This window comes from Gadus chalcogrammus, chromosome 7 (genome assembly GCF_026213295.1).
Source record: "Gadus chalcogrammus isolate NIFS_2021 chromosome 7, NIFS_Gcha_1.0, whole genome shotgun sequence".
NCBI lineage: Eukaryota > Metazoa > Chordata > Actinopteri > Gadiformes > Gadidae > Gadus > Gadus chalcogrammus.
Genome location: NC_079418.1, coordinates 8,995,511 through 9,013,071, shown reverse-complemented (window position 1 = coordinate 9,013,071; position 17,561 = coordinate 8,995,511). Strand labels below are relative to the sequence as shown.

Sequence of the window (17,561 nt, the reverse complement as noted above, 5' to 3'; positions counted from 1 at the left end):
CGCCGAAGGCCCAGTACCAGTCTGTGTGTGTGTGTTTGAAATTGAAATATCAAATGCCACGCACTGCATCCTGCTTTCGGGGATGCCAAGATTGCATCCGAAGTTTGTGTGAAGCAAAACAACCAATTGATGAAAAGGCGTCAATGTGTTCATGTTAAACACAGGACATGTCACAGCATCGCAACAGCCTGTGGACCGTGCTGTGTATCTTTTAATTTTACAACATTTTCCACGAAAGGTACTGGTTGCGGGACAGTTGAGGCGACGGCAGAGGGGTAACATGCTTTTGGGAAGGCACGCCCTGTTTCGAGGTGACCTAAGTGTCACACCGTGAGCTCTGGGGGTTCAGGGGGGCACCATCTGGGTTTCCCAAAGCCATTCCGACCACTAAATCAAAAAAAAAAAAAATGATATGGATTACATTTTTGGAAAAAACAGTTACGATTATTTTCTCTGAAAAAACGAATTGGATGTGCAGACACAATGTGAAGCTGTGCACTGGGTTTACCGACCTTTTGACCCCCAGAAATGGAAGTGGTGGAACCCGCATTGCTACCAGCCGAAAATTGAAAACGAGTGTCCGAATGTTCGGTCCGCGGGAGAGCTCAGTGGCGCCCGATTGGCTTTGGGAAACTGATCCTTTGTCGCAACGACTGCAGACGGGAAAACCTATTTCCGCTGTCGATGTTTTAAAGAAGCCCCTCGTCCGCCAAAAGTCACCTATTTCAAAGGGGTACACACAAAGCAAATAATTTCAAAAGAGTTCAATTTATTTCTCGCTCACTCTATCCTGGAGAGTCTAGTATGAAGAAGTCTTCTCTAAAAAAACAAGCCGTTCGAAGTTTATCCATTTGGTTCCCTGGAGGTGATAAAAAGTCGAGTGGGGGATGGGCGTGTTTTGGGGGGGTGGGCGTCGTACAACGGGGCATCACTAGCCAGTGGCGCTGGACACCACTAGCATCGGCTTTGTATAGAAGTCGAGGTAAAGCATCGGCTTTGTATAGAAGTCGAGTTAAACGTCTGAGCGTCACGCCCGGGAAGCCAAGCTAGTTCTGTCCGGGCGATATATCGGAGGCTAGGTTTTAGTCTCCTTAACCCCGACACGAAGTCCATTCCCGCTTCTAAAATGTTTTTTTTTCCGAGCAGCAGAAGTCAAAATGTACAGTCTGTACGATTTGAGTTTAAAAATTAAAACAACGTACATTTTGTATTTATTTATATTTTTTTTAAACAGGGCCTCGTTTTTCGGGTATTCGGGGGTTGAGACGCTCCTATTCTCGTACGTGATTTAGGATTTACGACATCTGTGGTAAATATGTGCAAATGTCTGCAAATGAGATGCGTACCGTTTTTGGTGAATCTTGTTTTGCGACACATTTGTTCCTTGTTTTCCTCGGGTCAAAGAAGGATTTAGTTTTACAAAATCAAATGTTAAAAAAGGGGGTATTTTCCCTTATTAAAATAGTGCCAGTGAGGAAGATTCTTTGCTGGTAACACACGCGAGGTCCTGTCGTTCTACTTCCCTTAATTTTTTGCACATCGGCTTTGAGAGACAAACAAGGCAAGTTAACGTATGCAAGTGTTATTGTTTTTTGGTCAAGAAGTAAACATAAAATTCTGCAGTTTAGCAGAAATGAAATATTCCTCTACAGGCTTTTATTTAGCTAATTCAGGTCTCTTTCTCAATTGTTGTGTACTCCATATTTTTTTTTTAAACATCGATTTTCACTCCCCCCGACAGACGTAAGCTGTAAAAACGAGGCAGCCTTACAAAATATTTAATTTATTAGAGTTTCAACGAGAGGTCAGAATAATCAACAGCAATAGTGATTTCAATCGTTTTTCTCAAGTTATTATTAGATTCCTAGGATGGCTGGTTTGCATTGTTAAGAAACTGAAGAACCACACACCCACGTGTAATTAGAACTGTCAAACGGGACAAAGTCTCGCTGGTATTGTTTTAATTGAATTGGATTTTTTTTTGTTCAGAGCCCCTCTATAGTCTTTAGGCCATGGTTAGAGCATTGAATACCTGAGAAGACCTCAAAACCCCTCACAACTCGAGGGAGGGCATCCCTGTGGAATCTCTTGAATCAAGTCAGTGGCGAGGGCATTAATATGATCTCATCTGGGAACTCAACTCTAGGCAGTGGACTCTTCTGGACCTTGAGCAACTAGGGAGGTGTTTTTTTTACGTGGTAACGCTTCTGCTCAGTGATGTGTTCGGGGTCTTGCCTGCAAGTTCAGGGCGTCTCTGGCTGTGTTTTGTGGCAACGTTGGCCACTGGCTTTTAGGTTGCTTCGGGAAATCGTTTGTCAGAAATATATCAGTTTCCCTTACAATGGGACAACTGGATCCGTTTCCCCTCAATACGATTAGAAAGCAGAGTACTGTGGCAGCATCTGTTACATGACACCAAATGTTGTTTTGTCTCCCCACCGTTTAGACGATTGGATTTTATGTTGGAAAGTCTTAAAATTGGTTGAGTGCCAAAAATCCAGACAGTTCTCAGTTGGACCCAAATGCGAAGAAAAATAAATCGGTTTTTATACCTGCTGGCAGTTCGTGACCATTTTGTTGCTGATGTTCATTTTTTTCTACATTTAAAATAAGGTATTTGAGGATAGCATATGAGCTGAGGGTGTACTAGCCCACATGCTTTTTAGGCATCAGTGTGCGTTGTTTTTGTATTTGTTACAAGGGGATGTTGTGAGCGGTTCTCTTTGCACCTCAACGTGCCGGCAAGGAGCATTCAGTTAAAAGAAGCATTCCGTAAAGAACGTAGAGTTGTTTCCTCAGAAGATTCCGTGAAGTCGTGGAGTTTTACGCGTGGACGGATTCTGAAAAGACGTAGACTTTTACGCCTCGACAGATTCCGTAAAGTCGTAGGTCCTAACAGAACGGAGTGAACCCTGCTCCCTGCGGTGACATGACGGGGCCCATAATGGAACGAGCCGTTAAAAGTTGACCTCCCCCCAGCCCCCCACCCTCCGCCTTGAGTAGCAACACAACACAATGACCTTTCGGAGCAGACCACTGATTCTTCGGACACTCCCCCTTTTTATTAGCAAGATTTCTGTTTTCAACACAGGGGGCCTTCTCCTGGGTTTACACGGCTAGGATTGTGTCTGAACGAACCCCATACTTACTGTGAGACCTGCGCAGTGCCTTGATCTTATCGAATTCCAACATCTTCCACCTGAGCCCCCGGCAAGGCATGCTGCCCCCCCCCCCCCCCCCCGAGTCAGTAACGAGGACCCTGTGAAGTTCAAGAACAGCCGGTATACCCCATGAACTCGGACCATGAAGACGACGTCGTAGCACACACAAGCAGATTTGTAAATAGATAATTTTGTACATGCGCCACGACCAACGCTCTCCCCTCTCCCCACTCTCCCCTCCACTCTGAGAGGGGAAGTCCCCACACCTTTATCTCCGGAGGAGGTCGTTCACGGGATCTATCAACCCCGAACGTTTTTCCCCAACGTTTGACGCATTCAATTTGGTGACGCCCCTTTCCCAGCAGGGGGTCCTGATTAGACGTCCCCCAGTTAAACAGCGGTGTTCCCCCACACCAGCGGTGGTCTCCGTTGGCCCCCTCCTCACACCCCTGGTTTTATATCCCTGCACACGGTCGTTCTATAGTCCTGCTCCCTGCACTGTCCGCACAGTCCTACACACAGCGGTTTCCAGTCACATAGTCAAACACGGCAGGGTTGGCCTTTCACAGTCATAATCCTGTACACAGCGGGGTTCTCCATAGCCGTACACATTCAAGGTGCTACGCTTCTGGTAGCCCAGCGGTTAGCGGTCGTCCCCTAACACCCCCCCCCCACACCAGCCGCCCCAATTTACATGTGGTTGATGGAACTTTTAAATCCACCCCTGATTTTCTGATGCGCTGCGACACGATACTTATTTAGGTTTGTACATTCAGCTTTAACGTTCAGCAGACATTTTCTCGAGGGCATTCCCTTTGCGCCCTCAGGGGAGAGTGTGTGTGTGTGTGTGTGTGTGTGTGTGTGTGTGTGTGCGTGTCTTAAGACAACGACCACTACTGTGTGCGTTTGTTTTATTGAAGTCACAGGGTGATTGAGTGAGGAAGTGTGTGTGTGTGTGTGTGTGTTCAACTACAGAGTGTGTGTTGAACGAAACAGTGTGTGGGGGACGGGGGTTTTCAGCCGAGGCAGCCGGGGGGGGGTCACAGGAAGGGGTTCATGATGGACAGTTACAGAGGAAATTAGCATATTTGCACACAACAACAAAGACCTAGAATCTACTTCTGCTGCTAGTTTGTGTAATTTATCAAGCATTTTTGAGAAATATTTATTTTTATAAGCCTAATAAAAAAAAAAAATGATATTGAAAGTCACTTGACCAAAAGACAGTTAAACAAAACACTGGCAGTTGAATGTCGAAATATCGTGGATCGTGTGAGTGGAAATTTCTATTTTTCTCGGGTAGTGTGAGCTTTTTAAATGTTAAAGAAGCGACGTGTAGGAATTTCTCGTTTCATTCATCGCTGTTTTTTGCCGCGACGTTCCTCTGGCAAGATAGCGGGAATTCCCGTTTGAAGGAATTCCGCGAGCCAGAGGACATTTTGTTGAAAGTGTTGATGTTAGACGAATCGGTCCCAAGTGAACCGCTTATTTTTCACTTTGTCTCTTTTAAAAAAGTTGTAAAAGTTCTCAAATTTTTCCGATTTCAATTTTATTTTATTTCTTCTCGATGACGGGCAGAAATTTAAATTTCAATCGCTCAAAAGGCTTTCCGATAAATCTGCTTTTTGGGGAAGCGGCTCACGGGATCCGAATTCTAGCACCAACAGCTCGGCGGTCAGTATCGACAGCGATGCGTTTGGAGAAAATCCTACAGAAGTTGCCTTTAAAGTCATATTGGACTCTCTATCGGATCTGTAAGCCTGTTCGCGTAACAGGCTGTCATTGCCAACAAATTCTGATCTGCTGGAATCAACCGTCTTTAAATCGGCGAACTAAAAAAATCGGAAACCAACAATGCCAAGGTTTGGATTAATAAAATAAAAACAAAACGTTAAGATCAAAAATGGTAAATGAGAAAAAAAAAAAAAAACATAAAATAAACCAAAAAAAAAGACAAAACATAACCGTACGAAAAAACAATGTCCAGATTCTCTCCAGTTATTTCCATTTTAATTTTTTTGGTTCATTTGAGTTGCTGTTTTTTTTTTCCTTCCCCTACACTCTTGTGAATGTCTGGCAAGTGGCGATCTTTATAGTCTTTGTAACACAAATAAATAAACATGTGGATCTGTTGATACTTTGATGTCATTTGCATCTTTTTTGGGGGCCTTTCGTGTGTTGGTGTTCGCTCATGTTAAGGCCGGGGGTTGGGCGAAGTCTACGGGAACTCGACAAGTAACTACAGCCGGATAGCCAGCATCTAAACTATCTAAGGATAGCAAACACACAAACTAAACTAGAATAGAGAACACACAAACTACATCAGTAACTACAGCCAGATAGCAAACACCGATACTTCAACCGGATATAATCTGAAATGTTGATCGTGACATCGGCTGCATGACTAACTCGCACTACTATGTAGTTCTTTGAAAAATTATATTTGGAGTATCTATTAGGTTTGCCTGACCGGGTACTGGGGTTACAAATTAGCCAACTGGCTTGAAACCTATGCAACACATCTACACAAAATGTTAGGGCATGGACTGTGATAATTGTGTATGTAATGTGCACTGACAAATACACAAATGAAAAAATTGCAAAGACACTACAGCAGGATAGCAAACAAAGACAAGGATTCATTTTGCTAGGCGTGCTCAATTAAAACCCTCAACCTAAAGCTGTTCCATGTTTTGAGTGTGTCCATCACTCACACCTGGTGGTGTAATATGTCACCTTTTAATATTTATAAATGTCAGTCGATCAGACTTGCCCGCCTCCAGGGAGGCACAGGCCACCAAAACAAGCGCCCCCTTCGTAGATTAGTGCTTGATGTATTAGTTTAGCCCTCTGTGCAACACTTAAATATGTGCGTGTTTTATCATCATTTTATAATTAAAGGTTTGGTTTTGAAAATGTAACATATGGGTTTGTCTTTTTTCTATTAAGTTCGTCACATAACGATCAATTCTGTCAGTTATTAATTTTGTGTTTATTTTTGTCAACCACAAACGGAATGCAAATATTTTACAGTACAAAAATAGTCTTTACAATGTAATCAAACGATTTGAATCAAAACCCAGACATTTCTTTGTATTCTTTATAAGTTCCCGTCGGGCAATTATTCAGATAAAACTGGCCCCAAGGTTTTGGCCCAAAAGTAAAATGTTCAGTTTGAACTACAAAGCATCTGTGAATTCCTTAAAGGTGACGAACCGTATTGTTTGTTATGAGTGTGATCGGACTCTTCTGACATCACAAGTGGGCGTGTCCGCCTAGATATCTTGCCGACTTCATAAGTCAGTTTCCAGGAGGTTCGGACCTGGTCTCACTCACATCTGGTGGTATAATATATCGCCTTTGGAAAAATGTATAAATATAAAAACCCTTTCTTGAATGACTTGGTAAAAACACATGTAGAATCGAACTTGCTGCTTTTTTGAGTTGAGTCAGATAAAGCTCATCTTCCTTCTGATGAAGTAAGAAACACTGAATCCTAAATCATGAATCAGAGGTGATCATGCCGGTCCCGTTCCCGCGGTCTTCGGACTCGCCCGGCCAGAAGTCTGGGTTGCTTTTGTACCACTCGACTGGAAGAGAGAGGAGACGAAACAACATTTTAAAAGCCGACAGAGATCCACGATGGCCCACAGTATGAATGCCCTTGTCCGGTACTCAGACGTGGTATTATGCGTTGCTGCTGTAACCGAGCCACCATTGAAACACAATCCCAGCTCGACTATAAATCAATCCATCTCTCTTCCCATAGTCGGGTGTGTCTCAAGAAGGGAGCTATTCAACACTATTGCCACAGTCAACCAAAAGTGGGACTAGACTATTGGGATGGAGGGGGTCCTGGTGACCTTTGACCTGTTACCTGACCTCCTGGTGACCTTTGACCTGTGAGTTACCTGTCCTGCGGAGCCCCTCCGTCCAGGGGACCCTCGGCCTCCAGCCCAGCCCCCGGAGCTTCTCGCTGCTCATTGGGTAGCGGAGCTCCAGCCGCGGCCTGGTCGGGGAGGTCACAGGTCAGAGTGTGAATGTGTGTGACATATAACCTAACTCCTAACGCTGCTGATTCACTGCGCCCCATTGGTTAGAACCTAAGCCAATCGGAGTGCGGTTTACTTTCCATAATCGCTTTCTGCCCAAGTCATCTATTTGACTTTGCGAATTATAAGGTAAGATTAGATATCCTTCATTCATCCCAGCAGGGAAATGTAGGTGTTTCAGCAGCCAGCATACATACACAGAATACAACACATATCTACATACATAAAGTACATAGCCACGGTGGAAAAGGAAAGTTGTATGGATAGTCCATGTGCATAAGTAGCTGTTACTCATAGATAGGAATACAACATACTAGCTCTGCCACTGCATAGAATGACAGATAAATAAAGAAATGCGATCAAAGTGTGCAAATATACAGGTGAAAAACTACATGCATATATGCAGCTCAGGGTAAAGTTTAAATGAATATCCTTTCCTAACTAAAGGAGTCATATATACATTATGCCATGGGATTAAGTAATAGTCTGCTTGGCTAAGGATATAGCCAATGAGGCACAGTGAATCAGGAGTAGGGTTTGTTTAGATATCACAATTTGGCCAAAATATGACTAAGGCAATTATGCTATGTGGCTAACCATATGTATGGAAGTATTGCATCGCCCGCCATTCAAGGCTTCTATTTGCATCTTTGCATTGACTATGTATGCACGGTTAGGAAGTAAAAAAATACACAAACCAGGGAATGAAGGGGTTCAGACCTCCACCCGACAATCCTTAGTCTTTCCGAGCGTTTATTAGCCAACTTTGATATGTGTTTTAATTAAGGCTGCCCGGTTATGGAAAACGATTATTTTTGTTAAAACCTGATTGTTCAAAATTGCATTTATTCAGCATTTCTCTCCGATAACACTTTGAAATTACCCCTTAAGAATAAAAATACTGTACATAGATGTATCCAGCTTTTCTGCAATTTCTATAAAACATTTAATGAATATAATATACTTTTACGTTTTATATTTATTACATAATTGAATTAGTTTGTGTGACCAAGAAATTGCGATCAAATCCTATTAATTGCACAGCCCTAGTTTGAATAGATGTGTCATTTTGTGTGTAATGACTTTCGATTCGAGTGGAAAAAGACTATAAAGAAATACAATAAGAACAGAAAGTACGAATGCAAACAAAAATATACGCTAAAGTAAATGCTAAGGTACATGCTGAAGTAAGGACAAAACAAGACAAACAGAACAAACAGGGAAAACAAAAACGGACGGTATAAACAATTTGAATTATAAATTACAAAAGTATGCTCTTTCATTATACATACCTGTCAGGCACAAAGTCAAGCCAGTCGCTCAGTTGCGTTTCCGGAACATCCTGAATCTGAAACACAGTTTAAAGACCTCATGTTGATGCCATCTCGGGTGTCATACTACGAGACACGTCAAGGTATCGCAACGTTAAGCTCGGTTGGATTCTCTTTTTTCCGACAGTTTTCCAGTTTTAAAGGGGACATATTACACCACCAGCTGTGAGTGGGATTAGCCTCTTCTGACATCACAAGTGAGCGTGTCCGCCTAGATGCAACGTTTTCTACGGTCCACTGGTAGAATGATTTGGTAGGACGTAGGAGACATAGTGAACGAGGACGTATGAGAGTAAAAAAAGAATAGTGAACGAGGTTGTAGGAAGCCTAGTCAGGGCTCCAGACTAACTTTTTCCTTGGGTGCACTGGTGCGCCTAAATTTTTAATTTGGGTGCACCAGCACTTATTTATCGGTGCACCCAAGTTTTGAGTTGTTGAGGGGGGGGGGGGGGCGTTGGACCGTGCCTGCCTTGCGCTCAGTTGTTGACGGGGGGGGGGGGGGGGGGGGGCAACCGGGCAGCTGCACCGGTTGCAACGTCAATATTTACGCCATTGATTAATAATATTTTGACCATTAAATAAATGCCGAATCTGTATCTCTCATAAAGATCGTCAGACAATGCCAAGGGATCGGTTCTGTCCCGAAAACCCTCTGTCTCCGGAGAGACGCCTGTACGATAAGTGCGCCGAGGTCCATGGGAACACCCACAAATGGTGACGCCATTATCGGAGGAGGGGCTAGGAAGCTGCGCACGCCGATATAAGTAGCCGATCTCCGGGTAGACTCGCTGAAAAGCTGCTCCCGACCTGGTTTGGTTGCGAGCGTCAGTCACCAATGGTGATACAGCGACGCTTAAAGAGATCGACTTTCATGGTACAGCTAACCCAGGCTTTCAGCTCAACATACCTCGCTAACCCTCTAATCGAGCTTCGTAGTACAGGCCCCTGGATTGGGCTTCGCGGGTTTGTTTACCGGCGTTGCTATTGTTACCGGTCTTGCGTGTTCCAACGGTTTATTAGGAATCGAATAAATCGCTGTCTAATCAATACTTCATTCACTGCCTCTTCCGTGGTTATTACAATATTATGAATAGACTGCTCTGTAAAAAATAATAATAATAATATACCAGATAGATTTTCAGTCGCACCGGTGCGCCCAAATAAAATATTTGGTCGCACTACCCCGAATTCTAGGCGCATGTGCGCCCAAATTAGGCGCACTCTGGAGCCCTGCTAGTGAACGAGGTGGTTACCAAGGTAACCAGTAAGGCTAAGGGATCGTACCATCGTGACTAGCTCCCTGTTGGTTACCATGGTAACCAGTAAGGCTAAGGGGTCGTACCATCGTGACCAGCTCCCTGGCCAGCTGGAGGATGGGCACCTCATGGCCGACGCCCATGTTGTAGACTCCGCCCACCGCCCCCTGGGCGAGGACCAATAGGAAGGCCTCGATGACGTCGTCCACGTACAGGAAGTGCCGGGACTTGGGGGCGGAGCCCTGGATGGTGCTGGGACGAGGAGGTAGGAGACATGGTGAACGAGGAGGTAGGAGACATAGTGAACGAGGAGGTAGGAGACATAGTGAACGAGGAGGTAGGAGACAAAGTGAACGAGGAGGTAGGAGACTTAGTGAACAAGGATGTAGGAGACATAGTGAACGAGGACGTAGGAGACATAGTGAATGAGGAGGTAGAAGAGGATGAAATGCAGAGTGAATGAGGAGGTAGGAGGCATAGTGAACGAGGAAGTAGGAGGCCTAGAGAACGAGGACGTAGGAGACATAGTGAACGAGGACGTAGGAGACAGTGAATGAGGAGGTAGAAGAGGATGAAATGCAGAGTGAATGAGGAGGTAGGAGGCCTAGAGAACGAGGACGTAGGAGACAGTGAACAAGGAGGTAGGAGACATGGTGAATGAGGAGGTAGGAGACATGGTGAATGAGGAGGTAGGAGACATAGTGAACGAGGAGGTAGGAGACATAGTGAACGAGGACGTAGGAGACATACTGTAAGAGAAGGTAGGAGGCATAGTGGACGAGGAGGTAGGAGAGTATAAAAGCAATTGTGAACAAGGACGTAGGAGGAGTATAAAAGGCATAGTGAACATAACTAATGCTGACCATTTCTTGTTGGCTTGCAGGAGGGACACGAATCTTGGAATGACCTAAAGGGAGGAGAATTTAAACAATGGCGAGGTAAACTGATGTGATGAATTGGTTTGCCTCAGGACTATTATAAAGGTGACATATTACATCACCAGTGCCCTATATACTACGAACCTCAATTAGTGGGTTAGCGAGGTATGTTGCCCTCAAAGCCTGGGTTAGCTGGGACCCGAAAGTCTATCTCTTTTAGCTTAACTGTATCACCATGGGGACTTATGCTCTCAACCAAACCTGGGGTCTCATTTATAAAACTGTGCGTGGGATCGTTACTAAAAATGTGCGTACGCCCAGAAGGCAAGTTTTGCGTGCGCCAAAAAATATTCCGATTTATAAAACCCTGCGTACGCACACCGTACGCAATCTTTGATTTATAAATCACAGAGTGCCTACAAGAGTGCGCAGCTGAATCAGCTTCACGTTCCGCCCTGTACACGCCCCTTTTTAACCATAAATGGTCAATGCAAATGAACTCATGAATTCGATCTGCATATAAAAAAGACTCAGATGCAAGTATTTTGTCTTGTCGGAAACAATGGCAGAAGTACTGAGAAAAGCAAAAAAGCGAAATTTCACCGAGGTTGAAGTGGGGACACTTGTGGGTGACATGGAGGCCCAAAAGGTAGTTTTGTTCGGCGGTCACGGGATTGGGATCGCAAACAACAAAAAGCAGAGTGAGTGGCAACATGTTGCTGCAGCAGTGAACTCTGTCAGTAGCACGGAGCGCACAGTCCCAGAATTAAAAAAGATAGAGTTACATAGTTACATATTTTTATGTAGCCTACCAATAAATCGTTATGGACCCTAAATACCCTCTCCCTCCGAATCCTGCCATTTGCATGGTCCGCCAGAAGTGCCTATGGTGCAGGATTACCACGGCGCTCACCTCTGCATTTATAGGGTTACGGTAATAAAACTGACCGAGAACACCTTGGATAATCAGTTTGTAATCACCCACGTAAAATGTTCTTGAACATAACCCCTTTTTAATGCCTGATTTGTCATGAAAAGCATCAAGAGTAACGGACAACGATTGTGATGAGGAGTGTGGCTTGGTTTTCCACACTTGGGATTGAATTGACATTTGATTATGTGTTTACAGTGTCACATAAAAATATTAATGTTATTGACACATGTTGGACAGATGCTTTATTCCATGCAGTCGCGCTGTCAGTGGACAGTATGGAGTGACGGGATTAAATATAGAGATTTTTTTTTAATTTCTATTCTAAGGAGATGTTTCTGGAGTTATAACTGAGAAATAACGCAGTTGACTTAAATTATTCTGATTAGGATTTAACGCATGATACGGGTTGAAATTAAATCTATGAAGGGCGATGATAAAACATAATCGTTCTTCTCACTCTACAATTCTTCGGTCTGACTTCAGTTCACCACCACACCATCTGTGTCGCCAATTCTCCTTTTCCTCCAAACCATGCGTCAGAGTTTGCTTAGGGCTGCGCACATTTTCCCGTCAAGTTGGTTTTTTATAGATCACAACCTTGGCGTGGAAAGTCACGTACGCCAATTTCAGCCCCGTTTTGTGCGTACGCAACGGTTATATATGAGACCCCTGGTCTGGAGCAGGTTCTCAGCTAAGTCTATCGGGTTACATCGGCGTGCGCAGCTTCCTAGCCCCTCCTTTGACAATGTCGTCACCAATGTGTGGGTGTTCCCGTTGACCTCGGAGCCCGTATCGTAAAGAGTCTCTGCGACAGAGACTCGGGATCTGTCTTTCGGGACCGATCCCTTGGCATTGCCTGAGAATATTCTTCATGAAAGAAACAGGTTCTCATCAGAGGGTATTCACTATTTGATAGTCCTTGTTGGACTTTATGTAAACAATCCTCACTGTTGCGCAGTGTGTCTCCGTGAGAGAGTGGTAGAGTGTTGGTAGCGCGTCAGTCTTGACTTTCTGCGTGCGGGGATCGTCTCCCACGTGATGCGCCTTTATGTGAAGCTTAAAAAGTCCCAATTCTTATGTCATATTGAATACTTAATCACAAAAGGTTATGGAAGTAATTTTTTGTGCTTATTGCAAACTTTAACCCATGTTTTCAAGGCCGTGCTGGCGGAGGAGGTGGAAAACAAGCGATACATTTCTTACATAGGGTGTATTTAAATTGAATTTCATAAATTATAGAATAAGGCAGGTTGGACGTTGCTTATGCATTTCGAAATTATCATCACTCTATTGGGATTAACGGCGAACTATTTTGCATTTGGCATAGTTATTTTATGGACAATATGAAGAATCTTTTCACTTATACGAATTTACACAATGGGCTATTTTTTGCCAGCGCGCCTTCCAAGCCTTATTATGTGCAACTGTGTTGCCCCTAGCTGTTATCTGATTTTTTAACTCCTAATAGGACTTAATTATGACTATCTGTTCCTCTTGAGTGAAATAGACTGCTCTTGATCTATCCAGTTTGTAAAGGTGAGTAAAATGACGCGATAAACGCCCCCTTCACGTTAACACACATTGAACCGAAAGAGGAAAACCTGGCTCGACTAATCGAATCCTAAGTGAGCGTTGTAGTACCATTTAACTCTGATTGCGAGTTGTGTCTCTGTCGATCCAGGTTTTCTCAAGAAAGCCTGGGTATGTTCAGCGTGGTTCGTAGTAGGGCACAGGTGTGAGTGTGATTCGCCATTACAAGCTACTTGTGATGTCAGAAGAGGCAGATTTTCAAAAAAGCTTGTAAAGGCTAATCACACTCACACCTGGTGGTATAATATTTCAACTTTAACCTTGTTTCAGGAGCTGTACATCTGGTGGTCGAACTCAAGGAGCAGGAAATTTGGTGCGCATTTCAATGTTTGCCTATAAAGCTTCGGAAACGCAAGGATTTGATTGGTCTTTATAATCATCACTCAATGACATGTGTTGGAAGACACACCCCATTGAAGAATAATCGGTGTATTGAATGTTAATTAATGTACGTTAGAGCCCGGCCGATATTAACGGCCGATATTAGGCATTTTCCAAACCATCGATTTTTTGGGTTATTGTGTTGTTCAAAGACATTTAGATTTTGACTTTTCTTTTGTGACAATAAAACAATAAAATAAAGTTAATTTTTAAACTACATTACATTATTATTTTAGTGAGGACTCATAAATAACTACAAATAACCAATGTTAGGGAAATCTGTTTGTTTTGTTACTCGTTTCTGGAATTTCTTTTTTAAATATATATTGGCTGATATATCGGAATATCGGATTTTTAAATCACCAAATATTTGTATCGGTATCAGCCTTAAAAATCCTTTATCGGTCGGGCTCTGATGTACGTGATAATTAAAGGGACCTTTGTGGTTCTTACCCTAGCTATCTCTGTTGTATACGGGGAATGGGTTAACCTAGTGATTGTTAGTGTTTGGCACTTGATTCTATGAACATCCTTACTGTACCGACAGCGATATATTGGTGTTTCTCTTTCTTCAGACAAATGTATGTTGCTTTAGATAAACTTGTCTGCTAATGTAAATGTTGCAACCCCACACTCTACATATCCCATATCCACCATCTGTTCAGTTTTCAATTCTGTTCAAAAAGTTCAAAGTCTGAACATTTTTGATGAAGAAAAATAAAAAACGACTGATAGCCCTTACTCCTTTTTTTCAAGTTTCACGTGATAATTAAAGGGACCTTTGTTGTTCTTATCCTAGCTATCTCTGTTGTATAAGGGGAATGGGTTAACCTAGCGATTATTAGTGCATGGCCCTTGTTTTTAAGAACATCCATACTGTACTGATAGCAGACTTTCTTCGGACAAATGTTCTTATCGTCAGTCATTTTGGATCAACGGGTCTGCTAATCGCCCTGAATGTAAATGTTGCAACCCCACAAAATGATCCATAACCACCATTTGTTCTATTGTGAATTCTGTTCAAAAAGTCAACAAAGTGAAGTCAAAAAAGCAAAAAGCAATTACATTGTTAAAAGAAATCAAGTTAAAAAGCAAAAAGCAATATATTGTTAGTTAAAAGTTAAAAAGTTAAGTTATAAAGCAAAAAAGCAAAAAGCAATACATTGTTAAAAAAGTTAGAAATTAAAAAGTTTAAAGTTAAAAATAAATAAACTTTTTTACATTGTTAAGTAAAAAGTAAAAAAGGAAAAAAGCAAAAAGCAAAAAACATTACATTGTTAAAAAGTAAAAAAGGGACGCATTGTCTGACAGTACCTTCTCTGGGTACTGCCTGGGTCCATAAACATTGTTGCTTCTGGTGACGATGACTGGAAACTGAAGCCAAGGAAAAACAACAGACACACAGAGGTTCCTTTAAAGGTCCCATGGCATGCTACTTTATGGATGCTTTAATATAGATATTAGTGGGCCCCAAACACAGTATTTGAAGACGTTCCTGAAATTCCGCCGTGGTGCAGAATGACAGCTACTGTCTCACATTGAGCTTTCCCAAAATGTGCCGTTCGGTTTCTGTAGCTTTAATGCAAATGAGGAGGATAGAGGCGGGTCAAGGAGGAGTGTCGGGGTGTGGCCCTGAGCAGCTTGCAGCCACCATGCGCTCTGTTTACAGTGGATGAATCGCAATGGCGAGGCGCACACAGCCTTTAGCCGTGTTCTGTAAATATTCTAGAACACACTGGAGTCCGGGAGCTCTATATCTAAATAATATCATATTTTACATAGATATCTATATCATATAATATATATTATCACGGCCAAAAGCTGTGTGAGCCACCAGACGATATTATGAATCTCAAACGACCGAGTCGGGTAGGCTGGTAGACTGATCTATCCAGCGTACATCTAGCTGGACCAGCCCCCCCCCCCCCCCTGTGTGTGTGTGTGTGTGTGTGTGTGTGTGTGTGTGTGTGTGTGTGTGTGTGTGTGTGTGTGTGTGTGTGTGTGTGTGTGTGTGTGTGTGTGTGTGTGTGTGTGTGTGTGTGTGTGTGTGTGTGTGTATGTACCTTGTACTCATCCCAGTAGGACTGAACTAGGCATTCGGCTGCTGCTTTGGTAGCAGAGTAGGGGTTAGATGGTCTGAGAGGACTGTCTTCATCAAACACCTGCAGACAGACATCATCCAAACACCCTTCACAAAGACATCATCAAACCCCTTCACAGACATAATCAAGCACCTTCACAGCCATCATCAAGCACCTTCACAGACATCAAACACCTGCAGACCGACATCACACACACATCAAACACCTGCACACAGACATCATCAAACACCTGCAGACCGACATCACACACACATCACACACACACATCACACACACATCAAACACCTGCAGACGGACATCACACACACATCAAACACCTGCACATAGACATCACACACACATCATCAAACACCTGCAGACAGACATTACACACACAAACACCTGCACACACACATCACACACACATCAAACACCTGCAGACAGACATCACACACACATCATCAAACACCTGCAGACAGACATCACACACACATCATCAAACACCTGCAGAGAGACATCACACACACATCATCAAACACCTGCAGACAGACATCACACACACATCATCAAACACCTGCAGACAGACATCACACACACATCATCAAACACCTGCAGACAGAAAGACATCATGAAAATATAAAAGGATATATAAAAGGAATAGTGAATGAGGATGTAGGACAGTATAAAAGGAATAGTGAACGAGGACATAGGAGACATAGTGAACGAGGACGTAGGGGGCCTAGTGAACGAGGACATAGGAGAGTATAAAATGCCTAGTGAAGGAGGACGTAGGAGACATAGCGAACAAAGAAATTGGAGGCATAGTGAACGAGGACATAGGAGACGAGGACGTAGGAGAGTATAAAGGCCTGGTGAACGAGGACGTAGGAGACACAGTGACCGAGGAGTTGGGAGACGAAGAGACACAGTGAACGAGGAGGTAGGAGACAAGGAGGTAGGAGTCTCGCCTGCAGGCCGCCGCCCCCGTAGACCTCGTCCGTGCTGACGTACACGAAGCGCCGCAGGGCGTGGCCGGCCCCCCGGGCCGCGGCCAGGACCACCCGGGTACCCTCCACGTTCACCCTCTGGAAGAGGGAGGGACAGAGGTAGGAGGTCTCTGGGGGGAGACGGGGAGAGGGGGGAGACAGGGGGAAGGTTAGGGAGGACGCCTCTGAGGGGGAGACTGGGGGGAGACAGGAGGGGGGAGACAGGAGGGGGAACCCTCTAGAGGGGGAGACAGGCGGGGAAGGGGGAGAGTTAGGGGGGAGACAAATGAGGGGGAGACTGAGGGGAAGGGTTAGGGTGGACCCCTCTGAGGGAGGAGGAGGGGCGGGGGAGGAGTCAGGGGAGGGTGCGTGCGTGCGTGTATGTATGTGCGTGTGCGTCATACCGACGTGTGTCATGGCGGCCAGGTGAAACACCACGTCGATGTCCTCGGTGTTGAAGAGGTGAGAGACCAGACGCTGGTCACACACATCACCCTGAGAGAGAGAGAGAGAGAGAGAGAGAGAGAGAGAGAGAGAGAGAGAGAGAGAGAGAGAGAGAGAGAGAGAGAGAGAGAGAGAGAGAGAGAGAGAGAGAGAGAGAGAGAGAGAGAGAGAGAGAGAGAGAATCACACATGGGGTAAGAGCGAGCAGCGACACAATTTGAAAAGGACACAGGTTTACTTTTAGCAAATAATATATATGATATAATATTTATTTATTTTAATCGGAAAAAAAGAGGGGAGAGAGAGACAGAGACAGAGACCAAGAGAGAGAGAGACACAGACAGAAAGACGGACAGAGATAGAGCAAAAGAGAGATAGAGGGTGACCAAGAGAGAGACAGACAGACAGACAGAGAAGGACTAAGACAGGCAGAAGGACAGACAGACAGCTGACCTGGATGAAGCAGTA

The 17,561-nt window shown here is 44.1% G+C and overlaps 1 protein-coding gene across 1 annotated transcript in view; it reads right to left on the bottom strand.

Moving 5' to 3' along the window:
• Positions 1-4,319: 4,319 nt before the first annotated feature.
• LOC130385555 (dTDP-D-glucose 4,6-dehydratase-like) overlaps positions 4,320-17,561 on the bottom strand; it is a 14,633-nt gene continuing 1,391 nt past the window's right edge. Inside the window, exons 3-12 of the mRNA XM_056594087.1 lie at positions 17,547-17,561; positions 17,055-17,145; positions 16,633-16,781; positions 15,647-15,745; positions 14,898-14,957; positions 10,664-10,707; positions 9,887-10,052; positions 8,506-8,561; positions 7,073-7,170; positions 4,320-6,751 (exon numbers count right to left, since the gene is read on the bottom strand). The exon at positions 17,547-17,561 is cut by the window's right edge and continues 54 nt beyond it. Of these exons, the coding sequence (XP_056450062.1) occupies positions 6,663-6,751; positions 7,073-7,170; positions 8,506-8,561; positions 9,887-10,052; positions 10,664-10,707; positions 14,898-14,957; positions 15,647-15,745; positions 16,633-16,781; positions 17,055-17,145; positions 17,547-17,561 (867 nt within the window). The 3' untranslated portion in view covers positions 4,320-6,662. The remainder of the gene's footprint in view (positions 6,752-7,072; positions 7,171-8,505; positions 8,562-9,886; positions 10,053-10,663; positions 10,708-14,897; positions 14,958-15,646; positions 15,746-16,632; positions 16,782-17,054; positions 17,146-17,546) is intronic.